This window comes from Emydura macquarii, unplaced genomic scaffold, assembly GCF_026122565.2.
Source record: "Emydura macquarii macquarii isolate MOO-44397 ecotype Brisbane River unplaced genomic scaffold, CSIRO-AGI_Emac_v2 contig_2805, whole genome shotgun sequence".
Classification (NCBI taxonomy): Eukaryota; Metazoa; Chordata; order Testudines; family Chelidae; genus Emydura; species Emydura macquarii.
The window spans coordinates 3,769,277-3,781,715 of record NW_027132942.1 but is presented as its reverse complement, the minus strand read 5'-3'; the positions used below and the strand labels follow the sequence as shown (position 1 = coordinate 3,781,715).

General features: G+C 72.1%; 2 protein-coding genes across 5 annotated transcripts in view; both read left to right on the top strand.

Moving 5' to 3' along the window:
- Positions 1-295: 295 nt before the first annotated feature.
- ARTN (artemin) lies at positions 296-10,998 on the top strand. Its single transcript, XM_067567816.1, has 6 exons — positions 296-386; positions 608-769; positions 1,166-1,244; positions 7,285-7,352; positions 7,612-7,801; positions 8,301-10,998. Exons 2-6 carry the CDS (start codon positions 746-748, stop codon positions 8,723-8,725), a joined length of 786 nt encoding a protein of 261 aa, XP_067423917.1. The 5' UTR covers positions 296-386; positions 608-745; the 3' UTR covers positions 8,726-10,998.
- Positions 10,999-12,109: 1,111 nt separating this feature from the next.
- Positions 12,110-12,439, top strand: part of IPO13 (importin 13) — a 45,636-nt gene continuing 45,306 nt past the window's right edge. For all 4 annotated transcript variants that reach the window (XM_067567870.1, XM_067567869.1, XM_067567872.1 and 1 more), the window contains exon 1: positions 12,110-12,384. In XM_067567870.1, the coding sequence (XP_067423971.1) occupies positions 12,322-12,384 (63 nt within the window). In that variant the 5' untranslated portion in view covers positions 12,110-12,321. The remainder of the gene's footprint in view (positions 12,385-12,439) is intronic.

Genomic DNA, 12,439 nt, shown 5'->3' with positions numbered 1-12,439 from the left:
GGACCAGGGCAAGGCTGGGTCTGTCCCACAGCCTGTCTGTGTGTCTGTCCCAGCCTGCCTACGGGGGATGGAGCATCTGTGCGTCTGTCCCTGGCTGACCGTGGGATGGATGGGGGGACAGCGTGTCCGTGTGTCTGTCCCTGAAGGGGAGGGTGGGGGGAACAGAGTGTCGGTGTGTCTGTCCCGGCCGGCGGGGGCGGGGCGGGGCGGGGTGTCGGTCTGTCTGTCCCGGCCCGGCCCCGCCCGCGCCCGGAACTTGACACCGAGCGGCCGGGCGAGGCGATGGAGCCGGGTCCTGCTGCCTCCCAGAGGCCGCCCGCGCGCCCCGCCGGCAGCCGCAGGTCCGAGCCCGCCCGCCCGGGACCGGAGCCGCTGCCCCCCGCTCGGTGAGTCCCGGGCCCGGCGCGGGCCCCCTGCGAAGCCGTCCCTGCGCGCCCGGGGCCCGCGGGCGGGGGGAGAAGCTCGGCCCGGCCCGGCCCGGCCCCGTCCAGTCTCACCTGCCGGCTGCTGGGGAGGGGCGAGTCCGAGCCGCCTTGGCCCCGCGCCCGGCCCGGCCCGGGAGATGCCCGGGCGCTCGCGGCTCTAACCCGTCTCCTCTCCCGCGCAGGGGCGCGCAGACAGCGCCGAGCACCTGCCCCCCGCGCCTCGCCATGCGGACAACGTGAGCGCCGGCCGGGCAGGGCGGGGAGCCCCGGGGCCCGGCCATGGCCCCCGGGGCCGGGTGAGCGCCGGAGCCCAGCCGGGGATGCGCCCGCCTCGCCGCCAAGAGGTACCGGGGGGGGTCCGGGTGTCTCCCCGAGGGGCGGGCCGAGGGGGTCGGTCGGTCGGTCCGTGGCGGGAGGGGACGGTCCTTCTGTCTGTCGGAGCGGTCGGTCTGCCTGTCCGTCCGTCCCGGGGCTGGCGGTGGGGGGGTCGGTCCGTCGGGGGGTCCGTCGCTCTGTCTGTCCGCAGGATCTGTCTCTCTGGGGGGAGCGGGGGCGGTCTGTCTGTCCGGGTGTGTGGGTGTGTGTCTGTCGGTCTGTCTGTCTGTCCGGGAGGGGGGAGGCGGTCTGTCTGTCTGTCTGTCTGTCTGTCCGGGGGGTGGGGGGACGGTCTGTCGGTCTGTCCCCCTCGGTCTCTGCCTCGGGGCCGGACCCCCGGTGATTTTGTTCCTCTCCCGCCGCAGGGAGCGGACTCGATGCCCGCCAGGGGCTGGTGCCCGGGGGCGGCGGCAGACGCGGCCCAGCCCGGAGCCCCGGAGCATGGTGAGTGCGGGGGGCCGGGCCGGGGGGGCTGGGGGCGGAGGGTTCCCGGCTGGGGGAGAGTCTCTGGGCCGGGCCCGAGATGCAGTTGTCCCTCCCCATACGGCCTCGGCAGTAAACGTGCGTTTGTTGTGGTAGGGTCGCGGGGGCGGGGCGGGCGGTTGTTGTGGTAGGGTCGCCGCCGCTGGGGGGCGGGAGGAAAGGGGCGCGTTGTTGTGGTAGGGTCGCTGCTGGCTGCTGGGCTTGTTGTGGCCGGGTGGAGGGTGGTGCTAAGAGGGTGGTTGTGGCAGGGTCCCTGCCCCAGGCTGCCTGCAGGGCAGGGAAGGGGCCGCCAAGCGGGTCACTCTAGGGCACCCGGGCCGAGGCACACGCGGCCCCGCGTGCCGGGCCCAGCTGAGCCGAGCCGAGCCCCCCGGGCTAATCCCCGGTTTAGCCGCTGGCAGCCGCCCAGATTAGCTCCCGTCTGGGGCCTCCCTCCCCCGCTCCCTGGGGCCGTGCAGCTGGCTGCCCCCCGAGGCCTCGTCCCCCCACGGTGCGTCACCTTCCCAGCCCTAGGGGCAGCCCGTGGCTCCCTGGGCGGGCGCGTCCTTCCCCTGACCCAGAGGCGGCTGCTGGAGGTGCCCTGCCCGGGATCTGCAGGGCTGGTGCCCCCCCCTTGCTGCTGCCCCTGTCCCCAGAGCGAGCCCCCGGCAGCGTGGGGGACTCGGGCGCGCTCTGCGTCCCAGGGGCTGATTCATGGCTCAGGTCGGAGCCGGCCGGCTTGTCGTGGGTGACCTGCCGGGACACATCTCCTCTCGCTGGTGAGGAGCGTCCCCCCAGCTCCGGGCCGTGGCCTGACTCCTGCCTCGCACCCGGCCGGCCCCGCCATTAGTCTGGCGCTGGCCCTGCACGAGGCCCAGGGCGGCGGGAGCCCGTCTGTCCTGGGCTGTGGTCTGTCAGGGCGCGTGGGGCTGTCTGGGGGGCGGGGGTCCCACTCGCGAGTGGGACGCCAGGCCCTGGGGCGGGTTCCAGCCCCGTGGACGGCGTCAGGCTGACACTGGTACGTGTTTGCCTGGGACCGAGCGTAAACAGAACTCTTCCTCCTCGCTTCCTCTGGAAAGCTGCTCCCGGAGCAGCAGCCGGAGCCCTGGCTTGTCCCGGCAGTTCCTGGCCCCGGGGCTCCTTTCTGCCGCACGAGGCTGGCGGAGGCCAGGGGGGAGGGGAAGCCCCGGAACATCCTTCCATGGAGCGAAGCCTCCCGCAGCGCCTGTGGAAGATACGTCAACACCCACTGCAGCCGCGGGCCTGCCCTCCTCCCCGGGGACGGGTCTGTCCCGTCCGCCCCAGCCCCTCGCCTGGCTGCGCCGCCCCGGCTGCTGCGGAAATCAGGCACTGAGCTGGCAGGGGGCACCCAGTCCCTCCCCCTCTAGCAGGGCAGGAAACTCGTCCTTCCCTGTCTGCTGTACTTAGGGGTCTGGCCTCAGCCTAGACAGAGAGCCCTGAGGGGCAGGGCTCGGGAACCCACTGGCCAGGGGCGGCAGGTGCTGACGCGTGTGTTCCTACACCGCTCTTTGCTGCAGGCCGGGGCTGATCCCACCGCCCAGCGCCTGCTTGCAGAGGGCCACGCCGGCCGCCTGCGGGGTCTGCCCGAGCTCTGGCGTCGCTGCCGCTGCTCCGCGCCCCCCAAGCAGGGATGCTGCTCCCCAGAGCCCGGAGGTGTCCGCTCCACTCGGCGCTGAGCCGCGGCCCTGGGGCTATGGGGGCACCGGGGGTGGGGAGCTGGTTCTCCTCTTCTTCGCAGCCCCGTTGACCGTTGGAGACAGGAGGCCTGCGGGGTCGGGGAGAAAGCGTCTCTCTTCAGGAGGCAGCTTGGTCTCGCTTAGCCCTCTGCTAGCCAGAGGCTGCCGGGTCCTGGCCCAGGGACAGTGTGTGTGTGTGTGTGTGTGTGAGCAGGGGCTGCCCCCCTGGGTCTCTCCCCGCCACGCCGCTAGTCCGGCTGCTGCAGCCCCGCATCTCCTGTCTCCGTGCAGCCCCTGGAGCCTGCAGCCCTGGCGGAGGGGGAGGGCCGGAGGGGTGCGTGCTCGGTTTAGGGGCTGGGCGGCCTTTCAGGCAGGTGTGGTCCTTGCAGGTCTCTGCAGCCGTTAGCCGGCCCTGAGTCGCCTGCTGCCAGCCTGGCCCTGCCCTGCTCCCGCGGTGAGTGAGCGGAATTAACCCTGCGTCTGCTGCCCCGGACCCCCACGTGACGCCGGGCGCCCTGGCCCCCCCACGCTGAGCTCTCTCCTGCCCAGCGCTGGGTGATGGTATGTGGGGGTCTCACTGGCCTTCCTACCTGCATGGACCCCGACCCGCTCCCCTTCCCTGGGCCGCTTCTGCTCTCGGCTCAGTCCCGCCTTGCGGCCGGCGTGGGCTGTTCGCACGTGACCCCCCCACGCCATGCCGTCTGCACGACCCCCGCCAGCTCCCTGGCAGTGGCGCAGCTGATTTGCCGCCTCTGCCTTGCTGGGGGATCTCCAGAAGAGCCGGAGCCCCTGTTCCGGTGCAGGTCTGGCAGTGGCTGGGCTCCATGGGTGCCTGGGGGGCTGTTCCAGCTGAACCCCCTGGCAGGAGGCTTCCTGTGGAAATCCAGGACGTGGCGCTGGCTAGGTCAGGAGCGTCTGTGTGTCCAGGCCTCTCCAGGTCCGCCAGTGTTCGGCCCGTGGTGAAAAGCAGCCGCTGTCTCCTCTGCACGTGCCTCCCAGCTGCCTGCTCCGGCTCCCGAGCCAGCGGCCCAGCTGCCTTGTCCCCTGCCGGAGGCCAACGGCCCCTCCTTGAACGCGCCTCTCGCCGCAGGGGCCCCTGGTGGGAGCAGCTGGCTGGATCCTCCCGGCCAGGCCTGGCAGAGAGGAGAAGAGCCAGGAGCCTGCAGCTGCAGCTTCAAAGTGAGCAGCTTGCCCCATGTGACGAGCCGGAGCGTGGCCGCGCTGCCCTGGGCCCGGCTCCCCCCGTGGCAGCGGCTGCCCTGCTCCTGGTGCAGAGCCAGGCTGGCGCCGTGGCTGTTGGGGATCCCCGTTCCCCTTGTACCGTTGCAGTCCCTGCCCCCTGTGCGATATCTGCCTGGCACGTGTCCCAGTGGTGGCACTTGCTTTCCGGAGTCCCCCGGACAGCCTGGCCGTCCTGCTCTCACACCGCTGCCCGGAGGCCAGGCTGGGCACTGCTCACTCCCTGCCTTGCCTGCTCTGCCGGCCAGCCCCTCCGGAGGCTGCGGGTTCCCTTTGCCTCTTCCAGCGCCTCCCAGCCCCGCCGCCCCCCACGCTCTGCGCTCAGCGGGGCCCGGAGACCTGGGCTCTGCGTGCAGCTCTGCCTCATCTCAGGCAAGTCTCTTCCTTGGCAGTGCCTCAGCTGGCTGGCACGTGGGGTGGTGGGGCCCATGGGCCGTCCGCCAACGGCCTGGAGGACGTGTGGGGCCGGGGGAGGGGGCAGCTGTGCTCTCACCGTCCCTGGGCTTTGCCAGGCACCTTGTCTGGCCCAGTTCCTTGGCTCCAATGGCTCAGAGCAGCTTCCCGCCCGTGGGCACCATGCTGCGTCTCCTTCCTTCCCACCGAGCCTCCAGCTGCCCAGCCCTGCTCTGCCTGGCACCCGCGTTGCTCTTGTATTCTGCTGGCCTGTGCCACTGAGCCTGCTGCAGGCTGCCCGGCTCCCGCCATGCCGGGGGAGCTGTTCTCAGTGGGCCGGGCGAGCCGGGGGCGCCAGGCTGGGTCTGGCCTAGCAGGGCCGGCACAGGGCAGGCGTGGCACGCAGACCCGCCTCGCTCCCGCCCACCGCACGGCAGCCAGGCCGGGCGGGCAGGTCTCCTGCCATCGACTCTTGCGGCCGGACGTGCCCCGACGCAGGCGACTTGCGGCCCCGGCGTGACGCTGCTCCCGTCCCAGGCTGCCGGGGCCTTTCCGATCCAGTGCTTCCCAGTCTGGTCTGGGCTAATGGGGATGGGGGGAGCCCCGGTGTGGGGCAGTAGGATTGCCCCGGGGGCCCTGGGAGGCTGCCCGCACAGGCCTTCCCCCAGAGCAGGGCACTGCTGTGAGCTAAGTGAGGGCAGCGCAAGCCAACCCTGCCCGGCCGGCTGGGCCCCTCGGCTGGCGACAGACGTCCCGTCTGCCCCTCCGACCTGCCCTCCCATCCCATCCCCTGGTGGGGCAGGCGGGGGGCCAGACTCGCTTTCGCGTCTGTCCTGCACGCTGCGTGGGGTGCGGCGACCCTGGGGTCAGTGTCCGTCCAGCACTTTGGGGTGCCCCCCCCCCGACTCTGGCTCCTCCCGCCGGAGCGGGGCGGGCCCGTTCGTGCGGGATGGGGCTGGCCGGGGGGCCGGGACGGGGAAAGGGGAGCTTCTCTCCCCACTCCGGGTTTGCAGTGGCGGGGTGAAGGGCTGGCCCAGGCTGGGCCTGTGCTGCCACCCGAAGGGCGAGTGGAGAATTGCAGCTCAGATTGGCCCCCAGCCCCCCAGGCTGTTCAGCACCTGGCTGCTGGCGTCTCATCCTGGGTCCCACCCATGTCGCCAGGCCCCTCGCTCCAGGGGCTTCGGAGGTGGCTGACCCCTCGCACTCGCTGCAGGCCAGGCCGCGGCGTCGGGGGGCTCCTGAGCAGGGCTGGGTGCCCGCTGGAAAGGCCTGGCCCAGGCCCTCTTCCCCCAGGCTGGCATTGCCTAGCTCTGCCCCCCGGGGAGCTCTGCTGCGCCTGCCCCCTTCTCCTGGGTACCTCTGGGTTACTAATGCGGGGCCGGGGCCGCGGGTGCCAGGACGGGTCTGGGAGTCGTCCCGAGCACGTCTTGCTGCTCTCCAGGCGCTGCTCAGAGGGACTGAACGGCTCCAGGTGGGGCACAGGTGCCTGGCATCCGCCCACGTTCCTGTGCGCTGCCCTGCCCCCCGTGGCACCCGGGCCCCCCGTGGCACCGGCCCCACGCCCCACTCGTGCACTGCGTCTCCTGCCCTGGATGGAGCCGGCTTTGCCCTGCCTGGGCGGGTTCTCACGGCCAGCCCCACGCGAGCGGGGTGTCTGTGCGCCACGGGCGTGTGCAAGGTGCCTCCCGCCGCCGTCTGCTCCCCGCTGGCCGGGTCCAGCCTGGCGCCGGGAATCCCAGCAGAGCTGCGGGCACAAAGCCTCCCAAGCCGGCCCCGGGGGTCGGTTTCGGGGGGAGCCAAGGAGGAGGTGTGGAGAAGGGAGAGCAGCTGGAGGGGGGCAGGGAGATGGAGAACTCTGGGGACCCCCGGCTCCCATGCACGGGCCCAGCTCAGAGCGTGTGGCCAGGGCCGTGGCACCCAGCTCTCCTGCTTCCACCACTGGGCCCGGCCCCTCCTCTCCTGCGGGTCGCAGCAGCTGGGCCGGGGCGTGAGACTGGCAGAGCGGGGCATGGCCGGGACCTGGAGACCCCAGCGCTAAGGGCTTGGGCGTGTCTGAGCTCAGGTCTCACCCTGAGCAGGGGGAACGTTCCCGGGGACGGGCCATGGGAAAGGCCCCGCCAGGCTCCCAGCAGAACCCCGGGTGGGCCGTGGCAGGCCAGCCGTCCCCGGGGGCTGGGCAGACCTCGGGCATTAACCCCTTAGGGGGCCATAGGCTGGCCTGCCTGCTGATGGGGGGTGATGTTGGGGGTGGGGGGCTGTGGCGGGGTGTTGGGGGTCAATGTCGGGGCAGAGGGTGGCGTGGGGGTGTTGATGCTGGGGGCATGTGGGGGGAGGCGTTGTGGGTCGATGTTTGGGCGGAGGGCATAAGGGGGGCGTCGTGGGGGGTCGATATTGCCGGGGTGGGAACGGGGCTGTGTTTATTACTAACAGGCCGGAGGGTGCTGCACTCTGCCCCCCTGCGCCCCACATTCGTCCAGCCCTCCCTGGGGACGCTGGCTGTTCAGAGCAAGGCAGGGGCCAGGCAGGCGGGTCGAGGGGTGAAGGTGCGGTGTGGGTGGGGTGCGGGGTGGTGGATGCCCAGGGGGGGCGGTGGGTGCCCGGGTGGGGGGGTGGGACTGGTGGGTTTCCTTCTCCAGCATCCCCCATCCCGGGGCATTTCCACTCACCCCAGAGCTGTCGCTTTGTGATTGCAGGCGGGATGGAGCAGACAGCGGGGGGGCCGGCTTCTCCCCCCACCAAGACGCTGCGCCAGAGGCCCAGGGTGAGTCCAGCCCCATGGGAGAGGGGCCAGGATGGGTACGATGCCCCTGGGGAAGCAACGCACGGAGGGGTGTGGGGCGCTGGAGCCAGGCGAGGGGTATGCAGTCTTGGCTGGTTTGGCTTTCCCCATGGGTCCCGCTCCGTTGCCCCCCCACCCCCGGCTCTGGCAGGCCCTCCCCTGGGCAGCCTGCAGCATGGACCCCCCAGCCCCAGCCCGCTCCCCGCCCAGCTGCCAGGGCTGACCCCGTGCTGTGTTCCAGGGGGGGACGCTGTGGGGTGCCCTCGCCATCTTGTCGCTGCTGACCGGCGTGGCCGCAGGAGCCCCGCAGTCCTGGTGCCACAACACCACCCTGGGGGCCGCGCTGCCTGCAGCTGGCATGGGCACCGCCAGCCCGGGAGCAGAGGGCAGCATGGAGGCGCCGCTCGCCGCGGCCTGGAGGCACCGCTATGGTAGGTGTGGGCGTGGGGCGGACCGAGGCCTGGGGGGGCCGTGGCGGCCAGGAAGGGCTGCCTGGGGTCTGCATTACTCAGGGCAGTCCTGCCGCCCCCTCCAGGAGCAGGGGTGCCCCTAGGCACATGTCCTGCTACGGGGCTGGGGGGGAGCTGGGCTGCAGGGAGGGGCCAGGCTCGTGAGTGCAGGGCCGTTGGTGACCCGGAGCGCAGAGCGGGGGCAGGAGTGCGTCCCCCCCCAGCAAAGGACCCCTGGCCACCCCGGCCACCCCTGGCCACCCCTGGCACCCCAGGCACCCCTGGCCACAGGCTGCTGCTTTCCCCGCTGGGGCTGAATCGGGGCGGCTGGAGCTGACTGGCATCTGCCCGCCCCTCCTGCTCCCCCCAGCCCCTGGCCGGGTGTGGGGGCCAGGCAGGCCCTCCCCATGCCGTGCATCCCGCTGGGGGCAGGAAGGAGCGAGGGGGCCCCACTCCGGCTGACTCTGCCCTGTGTTCCCAGGGGCCAGCGTGCCGGCAGGGGGGCCCGGGGAGACGGAGCTGGCCGAGGACCTGCTGCTCCGGGTCGAGCGCTCGCCCAAGAAGGGCGCCAGGACTAGAAACCGGCCCGGGAAGAACCAAAGCCACAACTGCAGCGTGCGCAGCCTGCTGGTGAAAGTGCGCGACCTGGGGCTGGGCTTCGACTCGGACGAGATCGTGCGCTTCAAGTACTGCAGCGGGTCCTGCCACCGCCGGCGCGGCAACTACGACCTGACGCTGGCCAGCCTGCTGCAGGAGAAGCTCATCGCGCCGGGGGCCCTGGGCCACGTGGCCAGCCAGCCCTGCTGCCGGCCCAGCCGCTACGAGTCCGTCTCCTTCATGAACGTGCAGCACGCCTGGCAGACGGTGGAGCAGCTCTCCGCCGCCGAGTGCAAGTGCGTTGGCTGACGGGGGCGCAGGCTCTGAGCTCACGGCGCTGCCCGCCTGGCGCTGCCCGGACACTGGGCCCCATGGCACATGGGGGGCAGCGGTGACAGGCAAAGGAAGCGGGCTGCGGCGGTGCCAAACTTCCCCGAGGCGCGGCTCGGGGGGGAGACGAGAGTTTGCCCGGCCCCGGCACGGCGAGTGGAGCCCCTTTGGCTGAAGCCCGGGGGCAGCAGGACCCCCAGCGTGGGGCGGGACAGGCAACTGGCCGGCAGCAGGGGCAGTCTCCTGGCTTGGGCTGTAGCCACCCCCTCTCCCCAACCCAGGCGTTTGCTGAGCAGCGACAGGGAGCCCGCCCGCCCGGCCTGTTCGCTCAGCAGCCTCCGCGCCAGTGCCAAACAGCCGGCCGTGCCCTGTGCTCCGGGACCAGCCTGGCTGGGCCTGCACGGCCAGCTGCAGGGCTGGCGTCCGCCCTGCACCCAGCTCCTGGCACTGCCCCGGCTGGCTGGGAACGCGGGGCTGCTGGCCGGTGACCTGAGGGCGTCTGCTCCGGCGTCAGCTGTGCGGTCACCAGGGCAGGCTCGCCAGGGCCCCGCTGCAGCCGCTGGCACCGCGCACAGCTGCCAGCCAGGCCCTTGGCAGCACGGGCTCCCGGGGGGAGGCGGGACTCTGCGGGGCGCTGGCCCTGGCTCCGGGCGGCTGGACCCCAGCCCCTGAGTGCCCACGTGGGATAGGATTTAGCATGGCAGGAGTGGGAGGCAGCTGGCCCCAGGGCACGGGCGGGGGCGAGTGTGGAGGGGTCGAGGCTGAGACCTCGAGGGGGGAGCCGGGTGCAAGGGACTGAGGGGGGCTCCCATGGACCTCTGAGCCATTGGCTAGAATTGCCCCCCCCCACTCCCCGGAGCTATTTAAAGGGACAGGCCCCTCATTGCGCTTGGGGTGCAAACCTTCATGGCCCGGCCCCTTCCCCTGGGATTTACAGCCAGGACCCACCGCCACCCCTGCGGGGCAGTTTTTAGCCCTCTGGTTTTTCTGTCAGTGCTGCAGGAGCGAAGGGGCGTCCCATGGCTGGGCGCGGGGGCCTTGCAGATGCTCCCCACCTCCTCTGTCTCCTGCCCACCAATGGGGGTGTGTGTGGGGGGTCAGACACGAAGCAGCCCCACGCCCTGCCCCCGTGCCCCATCCTGTTTCCTGTTGAAAACCTCTCCATTCACTTCCCCCTTCTGCTGCCCCCAAGCTCTGGGGGCCCTGCCCTCAGGACAGGGCAGTGGGGGGGCAGGGAGCTGGAGGGGGGCAGTGGGGGCAGCAGAGGAAAGTGCTGGGAGCCCAAGGACTGCCAGGAAAGGAGCAGGTGCCCACATGGGGGTACGAGTGGCAGGGACCCCAGCTGCCCGCAGGTGGCAGGATCCAGCCGGGGGCAGGCACTGCCGGCCGCCCCGGCCTAGGGCAGAAGCCAGCAGTCGGGCACGTAGCCGCGGTTCCCTGGGGCACATGCCCTCCCCGCTGCCGTGAGGCTGGGCAGCCTGTGTCGGCCCCGTGGGGAGCCAGCGCTGGTGCCCGTGCGGGGGGCCAGGCCCTGCAGGGCGCTGACTATTTATTACTCTAAGTTATTTATTTATTGGTCTGGGGCGGCGGCTCCTATTTATGACGTGGGGCTGGGGGGGTCGGGTTTTCACGCAACGCTGCTGCTGCTCGGAGGGCCTGTGCCTGGGGCCAGCAGCCGTTCCCCCCCTCCCCGAGGCCCCCCCCCCTTTTATATTATTCAGACCCTTATTTGCATTTGTACAGTTGGGGATAAACTCTATTTTTGTACAGCTGGATTTTTCTGTAGCAATAAAGTGACGGGCGTGTGGCTGAGTCTGTGCTTGTGCCCCCCCGCCCCTGCCGCTCTGCCCGGGGCCAACGGCTGGTGCGGGGAGCCCTGCCCCTCTCCTCCCTGCCCCCATCTGGGGTGGGGGGCCGTGGAGAGAGGACGCTCTGGCCAGCTGCCTGCCCTTGGCCTGGCCCAGGTGTGGGATGGGGGGGTGCACAGCTGCATCTCCTCACGCAGACAGGTACAGCCTCACTGCACCCCCCATCCTCACCCGCGCTGGGCCCGGGATGGCGCTAGGCAGGCTCTGAGACAGCCGGGCCTGGCCTCTTCCACTGCGCTATGGGCAGCAGCTCCCCAGCGCTGAGCTCGGGGAGGGCCCCAGAAACCAAGGAGGGTCGGGCTGAAGTTGGGGTGTCGAGTGGGGGAAGGGCCATCTCCATCCGGCTTGGCAGACCCCAGGCGGGAGCAGCAGCTGAGGGTGGGGGGTGTGGGGTGTGGGGGGGAATCGTCCCTCAGGGCCCCAGCACCTGCTCCCCCATGCTGCTGGCCAGCTGATTACACCAGCCAGGCCCCACAACCTCCACAGAGGCAACCTCCACAGGGGCACCGGCACAATTCAGCTGGGGGCCGGCCAGGCCGTGCGGTGGGGTGGGGCTGCAGCCAGCTCTGCCCCTGCACGGGAGCCACGTGCCACACAGACAGCGGGTGGCAAGGGGGTGGGACACAGTCACCTGTGGGTCTCTGCCCTGGAGCCGGGGGGGGGAGGCCCACGCATGCCTGCCCGAAGCAGCACGTCTGCAGAAAGGCACAGGCAGTCACAGGGGGAGAGTTAAACATGGAGGGGGCCCTGCCCCCCCCCCGGGTATGAGCCCACCAGGGTCTGATGGGGTCAGGGGCATGGTCCTCAGCTGGAGGGGGGAGGGTTTCCTACCCCGCCCTCAGGCACATGCAGCGATGGTCCCTGGGAGTCCCCCCACTGGGCAGGTGGGCCCCACGGCTGCTCTGCTCTGCTCTGCTCTGCTCTGCCCTGGCAGGGCGGGGGGCCTGGGGAAGCAGGGGGCAGGGAAAAGTGACCACCACAGGGCAATGGACGGGGGAGTGTCCCCTGCCCCACACAGCCTCCAGCCCCCCAGTGACTCCCCCACCCTGTACAGCCTCACCATGCGCCTCACCCCATGCACCCCCCAGCCCAGCCCCGCCCCCCATACAGCCTCCAGCCCCATGCACCTTTCAACCCCGCCATGTGCCCCCGCGACCTGGGGCTGCGTGTCACGTGCCCTTCCAGCCCGGGAGCGGACCCGCCTCCCCGCCGCTCCCCTCTGGCCGCCAGGAGGCGGCGGAGCACTCGAGGACTACACCTCCCAGGCGGCACCGCGGCGCAGGGGTCCTCGTTGCGGTGGGCTAGGCCGCGCCTGAGGGGAGAGGTGCGGTCCCGGGGCCGGGCGGGGCGGCGACGGCCGAGACAGCGATCCGCGGGGCGGGGCGGGGCGGTCCCTGCGGCAGCGAGCGGAGCGGAGCCGGCCGGAGCGGAGCGGGTCTGTCAGGCAGCGCCGCGGGCAGACTCTGAGCGGCGAGGCCCCCCCCGGCCGGCCCCGCTGTCAGGCAGCCGGCGGCGGAGCGGCGGGGCGCGAGCGCGGCGCCCGCAGGCCTCGGACCCGCCCCCCTCCCGTCAGCCCGGACAGACCGGCAGACAGACAGCCCCCCTCAGCCCCGCCGCCATGCCGCTGTCGCCCCCGCGCGCCCCCCCCGCGCCCGGCCGGTGCCGCTGAGGCGCGGGGTCCGCAGCCCCCCCCGCCCCGGTGCCGCGATGGAGCGACGGGGGCCGGCGGCGCCGCAGAGCCTGGACTTCACGGTGGAGAACGTGGAGCAGGTGAGCCGGGCCGGGCCGGGCCGGGGGCTGCCCTCGGCATCCTCCCCCCGCGGGG

Excerpts from the sequence above, each read along its gene's own strand:
- ARTN (XM_067567816.1), top strand. The coding sequence starts at position 746 with ATGCGCCCGCCTCGCCGCCAAGAG. Across the intron at positions 770-1,165 it reads GCCCGCCTCGCCGCCAAGAG|GGAGCGGACTCGATGCCCGC; the intron begins GTACCGGGGGGG and ends CTCCCGCCGCAG. Across the intron at positions 1,245-7,284 it reads GCCCGGAGCCCCGGAGCATG|GCGGGATGGAGCAGACAGCG; the intron begins GTGAGTGCGGGG and ends TTGTGATTGCAG.